Source organism: Sinocyclocheilus anshuiensis, unplaced genomic scaffold (assembly GCF_001515605.1).
Source record: "Sinocyclocheilus anshuiensis isolate Anshui unplaced genomic scaffold, SAMN03320099.WGS_v1.1 scaffold1003, whole genome shotgun sequence".
Taxonomy (NCBI): Eukaryota; Metazoa; Chordata; class Actinopteri; order Cypriniformes; family Cyprinidae; genus Sinocyclocheilus; species Sinocyclocheilus anshuiensis.
Genome location: NW_015542495.1, coordinates 2196529 through 2202444, shown reverse-complemented (window position 1 = coordinate 2202444; position 5916 = coordinate 2196529). Strand labels below are relative to the sequence as shown.

Genomic DNA, 5916 nt, shown 5'->3' with positions numbered 1-5916 from the left:
TTAGTATCAGACGATGGCAATGCCCAAATTTTGTTTTGATTTGTTTTGTTTTCATTTGTTTTGTTTTGTTTTGTTTTGTTTTGTTTTGTTTTGTTTTGTTTTGTTTTGTTTTGTTTTGTTTTGTTTTGTTTTGTTTTGTTTTGTTTTGTTTTGTTTTGTTTTGTTTTGTTTTGTTTTGTTTTGTTTTGTTTTGTTTTGTTTTTGTTAAACCATGACTTTGTGATTAGTGTCAGACTTTGTCAATGCCCAAATGCTCAAGACTATGCTGTGCCTGTGCTCATGTAAAAGACGCAGCAACATCTTACAATCCTGTTTATTTTTGATTGCATTTAATTTGTAGCATTTCATAGCAATCAACAGCATTTAAATCATTTTGACATCAAAAATCATATCAAAATCTGGCATCCACAGACAATCAAAAATGAAATGGTGTTGCGCAAACCCATCCTAGCCCTTATGCTAATGTAAAACAGTGTTTTACCTGGAAAACAAAAAAGAAGTTGAAGTGTTTGGAGTCATGACTGGGTAAAAGAGGGAATTCATGGACTGCTTATACTTCAGTGCTGACTCAATATAATTGTAACTAATGGATGTAGCATTAATTAGCATAATTGGCTAATTAACGAGATGTTAATGTTGTATGAAATAGAGAGAAGGTAGAATCAACATTTTAAAAGGATCTCTCTCACACGCACGCACACACACACTCACATTTGCGTCATCAGTTGCTGTAATCTTATTGGCTCTTCCCTACTTGGCCGTCATAGGAGCAGTCACGCCGCAGGACTATGACTCAACATTTCAGATGCTGTCAGTACTTTGTTGGAGGCTAAGATTAATTTCAAAGGCAATTAATTAGCCATTGGTAAGCATGTTACACTAAGCCACCAAAATCTGCCAATTTTGCCAAATCTTTGAAAAGAAATCTTTATTATGACTGCTGAAATTGGTCTCAGATGACAAAATTGTGAGGAAAAAAGCACTGTGTACTAAACAGTTTAGTAAAATCGCCGCTCATGTTCGGTTCTCCTCCCTTGTACAATAAGTCACTCACATCTTCCTCGCCATCTCTCTCCTCATCCTCTCTTTCTTGCTGTGCTAATGAGAAGCTTACAGCTAATTAAAAGTATCGATTGCCATTTTGTTAAGCTAAACTTTTTTTCTCACCCTCGTTTAGAGAGGAGATCTCCAGAGACTTCCTTTCAGTCTCTCTCGTCTCCTCAGCATGATGATTTACAGTAGCAGTTTGCAGCACTCTCATCTCGCTCTCTTCTTCATCTCTTTTCCTTTTCTGCTCCATTTCTCTCCTCTCCAGCCACAATACGAAGACGACGTCCTGGTTGGACCCCCGGCTTGCGAAGAAAGCGAAGCCCCCTGAAGAATGCAAAGAGAATGGTTAGTGCAGTTATCTTTCATTTCTCTCTGTATGTTTTGACTCTGTTTGTTTGACTCTCCAAATGGTGGAGTTTGGATGGCCAAAGAGAAATGTTTAAATCTACTGAAATAAAGCAACTAGCCACGAGATGCTGTGTTTTAGTGATTTTACCACAGTTATGAAGAGTTGTTAGGCAAAATGTGAAGCAGAAATGGCTTATTGCTTTTATAAAACTGCAAAAAAAAAAATAAAATCTGATAAAATACCAATTTTCCTAAAATTCTTTCATTAAGTAATGTAACTCATTAGCCTAACTGCAGGCTGTTTATGGTTGCTTAGAGCATAAAAATCAAAAATCTTTTATATGACATTTATGTAACTTCAGTATATAAGGGCTATCAGTATGTTTCTTTCGAGTCAAACCTTTCTTTTATTATTGCTAAGTAAAATCATGCAACCTTTGCTATTGTTTTTTTCGAAGCAATTGGACAATTTTGTTTGGCAGACAGTGTCAAACAATCTCATAGACATGGTAGAAAGTTCCAGAGCTGTATCTAGAGACAAGAATATTCTAGAGCAGGGGTAGCCAGCACTGTTCCTGTAGGGCTACCATACTGCTGAGTTTAACTCCAACCCTAATCAAATACCAATACAACTAAACCAGTTAATCAAGTTGTTCAGGATTACATGAAATCACAGCAAGGTGTGTTGGACAGGGTTAAACCTCAAGTCTACAGGAAGATAGCCCTCAAGGAGCAAGGTTAGCGACCCTATTGTAGAAATTTGGGTTTAAACTCCTTGATGTGGACTGGTGAACAAGCACCTAAGCCAATCAGAACAGTGCTTGCCAAACTGGTCCTGTAGCCCCTCAACAGAGCACACTTTGAATGTCTCCATCATCTAACACACTGGATTCAACACTTCAGCTCATAAGTAGAGACTGCAAGTGCTAAATTGAGTGTGTCCGATAACACATCCGACACATCCGAAATATGCAGTGGTGTACACTACTATTACCTTAGCAACACAAAACACCATAGAAACCCCAACCACAACACCCTAGGCTACGTCTACATTAATCCGGATACATTTGAAAAGAGGGTTTTAATTTCAAAACACTCTCCGTCCACACTTGCATTTTCAAGCATTTTCTAAAAGTTTCTCATCCACACTGAAACGTCGGGAAAACGTTAAATTCACCTTACCGTGCATGTGTAAAACGTCATAAAAAGCTCACTGAGATGATACAGACAGAATAGACATAAGTTTTCACGTAATTCTTCTGGCAGGATCATTTTATTTATGAAAATATCACACCATTCACTGGCGTACAGCACGCACTCACTCACTATTATATGTTTAATCTAATATGTTTTGCCACAGGATAGCATTTATGAGTAAATTTTCTGTCATCTTTGCAGGACTGTAATACGAAGAGTGTACAAAGTAACATATCTTTAGCAACAATTAGTACATTTACATGCACCCACTTAATGTGATTATAATGAGATTTTGGAAATATTGCAAATAAACTTTACCTCATGTAAACGCAATACTTCGATCTAAATAATGCGATTAAGCTCATAATCGCAGCAAGCATAATCGTATTAAGCATAATCGGCGTACGCCGATTTTAATCGAAATATACAGGCATGTAAACATCATAATGCGATTAAGTCCTTACTCTGATTATTGGAAATAATCGCATTATTCGTGCGCATGTAAACGTAGTCTTGTGAAAGTAGCACATAACAGGCACAATACCGGTATAAACATAGATGTCTATTGGTACAATATACGTCACATGACTAAACATGCATCATCGTTTTCGAAAGATTCTATTTTCACAGTCCACATTACAATGCGAAAACGGCGCTTTTAAATTTATCCACTTTGGAGAGCGTTTTAAAAAAGCTCAGTTTTCTTTCACAAAAAGGCCATCTCAGTGTGGATGGAAGGCCAAAACGGACAGAAAAATGTGTTTTCAAACGAAAACATGTTAGTGTGGACAAGGCCTCGTAATGTCCTACCAACCCCCGAACAGCCTAGCAGCAGTATAACAACACCCTGGCAACCATCTACCAGTGCCATATCAACCTCCCATAAATGCTAAAAGAAACACTCAGAACACCTTAAGAACCACATTGCAATGCCTTAGCAATGTCCCACAACACTTTTGCATTGTAGTGGCAAGTTTTGCACAGAACAGCCAAGAAGACCTTAACTGTCTCACAATGTCCTACCAGCCACCCAATACACCCTAGCAGCCACTTTAAAAGTGCTTTAAAAAACACTGAGTGGTGGTGAATTTTGCACTGGCAAACACCTCTCACATATTCTACAGCAAGTGTAACAATCCAATTTTTCCTCGGGTTACTCTGCACTCTACTTCTAGCACTCATAAGTGTGTTTGTGAAATGATCTTGAGGTGAAGCATCTCGAAGTGAATACATTGTTAAATTAATCATGTCTGCAAGTGTATTCTCCGCTGTTTTACCTGCTTGTAAAAGGATTTATTCATCACCACCTTCTTCCCAGTTCACACGTTCGTGCACTAAAATCTAACTCCATGTTTGCGGTATAATCAACTATGCCAGTGCATCAGGGGCTGCTTGTTAGCATGCATGTGCGAGACGGCGCATTTCACATGTCAGCGGATTCCCGCAGTTCAAAGGCCTGTCAGCCAGCGTTGTGAAAACACTCATCACTGCGGATTTGCGCGGACGCGTGCGTTGCGTGACTCGGCCGCCCTCTTTTGTTTCGAAACTGAAGGGAAGACACAGCTCTGGATGCATATCAAAGTCGTCTGCTGTTTTCTTTAATACTGTCACGCTCATGTTCCTAGACTGTTTGTTTCCCCGCGAATATTTACTGCAGCACGGAGTGAAGTTTCCGTAGATATGCCACAGTCATCTCTCCTGTTTACCTGTCATCTCACCTCTCTCCCTGTGTTGATGTTTCTCTCTGATGGTACGAATTCCCTGGGTTTGCTAGTGAATGAATAAGCACAACTAACATATTTCTCTGTGTCTGTCGCTCGTGTTTCATTGCATTTCATCATTTACACTGTCAGCGAGCACCCCAAAAAAATATAACACGCTCACACGCGCCGGGAACAGGTGGCGATATGATTACAGAAACAGATGCATGGATGGATTGATGGATGGATGTGGCTTTATCAATTGACAGCTGTGTCAATGCAGGAATTATATTTGTTTTCTCAGTGATATTGTACAAATTAGCTAAATTAATGAACAAAATGTACACGCGAAAGCCCAACAGTGTCGCATAACAGCACACAGCGGTGTGATTTTCCCCAAGATGTTTATTCATGCAAGTTGCATGAGGTGTCACAGCAATTCTGTGCCATTGTGCATTCTTAGAACGACGAAAAGCCTCATTTTCGTCTAGCTGCAACAATTGACATTGGATTTGAAATGGAATATTCTGGTTCATAAATGTCCCCTGATAACAGCATTTTTTTTTAGCAGATATTGCTTTCAGTTTTGTGCATTTTCTCATGAGTAATTAGTTTAGTTGCTGTCAGAAGTGGTTTTATCCCTCATAAACGCTTACAGTCACATAATTCTGTTCATTTGAAGGAATCTTGGGTTTTAGATTAGAAAGCCAGAGATGCAGCGGGTGTTTCTAATGCCCAAAGAAAGTGATCCATTCATCTCAATGGCTGTTGTTTGTCTGGAGAACACAAGATGCTGCAATATTTGCTTCACAGGCACTTTTAGTTAGGGTTAGGTGAAAATGACATGTGAATGATCACTTTATATAGAGCGCTGAAATTAAAAATCCCATTTGATTTTGAAGTTGATTTTTAACAAAAACTCATAAACTGTGAGTAATGAGGTTGTTAACCGATAATACATATATTCTTTTGTTGAAGCAATCAGCCTGCATTATTTCAGCTTATTTTTTAAGAAGTCGTGTTTAACAGACCAATTCCTGGCTAAACTACATTACCCATGATTCTGCAAGGAAATCTCCACCAATCAGAGAATTGCAACTAGCAAATTGTACCAAAGAGGGTTTCCTACACTCGCAAAATAAATAAATACTTCTGTATATGTGTATATTTTGCAATAAGCTTAAAATATGTTGGTTCTTTATATATAATTTACAACTTTAAATCAATAGTTTAAATTTCTCCATCATTTTCAATTCCATTATGTCATGCTTCATGGGATTGGAGTTCTTTTCCTCATTAAAAATGCACAGTCTTGTACCTTTTTCAAAGCTCTTTACACTAAAAGTGATTTTATCGGACTATATCCTGGTCTTAACTTGAGAATATTTGACCACAAATTGTATGTATTTCAGTTAATAAATAAATATTCTGATTTGACAACAAATCATTTTCTTGCTGAGAAAAGCTGACCTTAGATTGAAGTGTCATAAACAATATTAATTTATCATGACTACATGAATTAATCTCACCAGGAGTTAGCTACAAGTAAGAAGTTATAGTCTTTATAGAATGTTCTCAACTCTCTTCCAAGCTCATAGTATGCCTGTGTGTGTTTGTTATC

The 5916-nt window shown here is 37.9% G+C and overlaps 1 protein-coding gene across 1 annotated transcript in view; it reads left to right on the top strand.

Moving 5' to 3' along the window:
• Nucleotides 1-5916, top strand: part of LOC107694149 (membrane-associated guanylate kinase, WW and PDZ domain-containing protein 2-like) — a 220476-nt gene that overhangs the window by 151988 nt on the left and 62572 nt on the right. The window contains exon 6 of the mRNA XM_016493754.1: nt 1316-1395. Within this exon, the coding sequence (XP_016349240.1) occupies nt 1316-1395 (80 nt within the window). The remainder of the gene's footprint in view (nt 1-1315; nt 1396-5916) is intronic.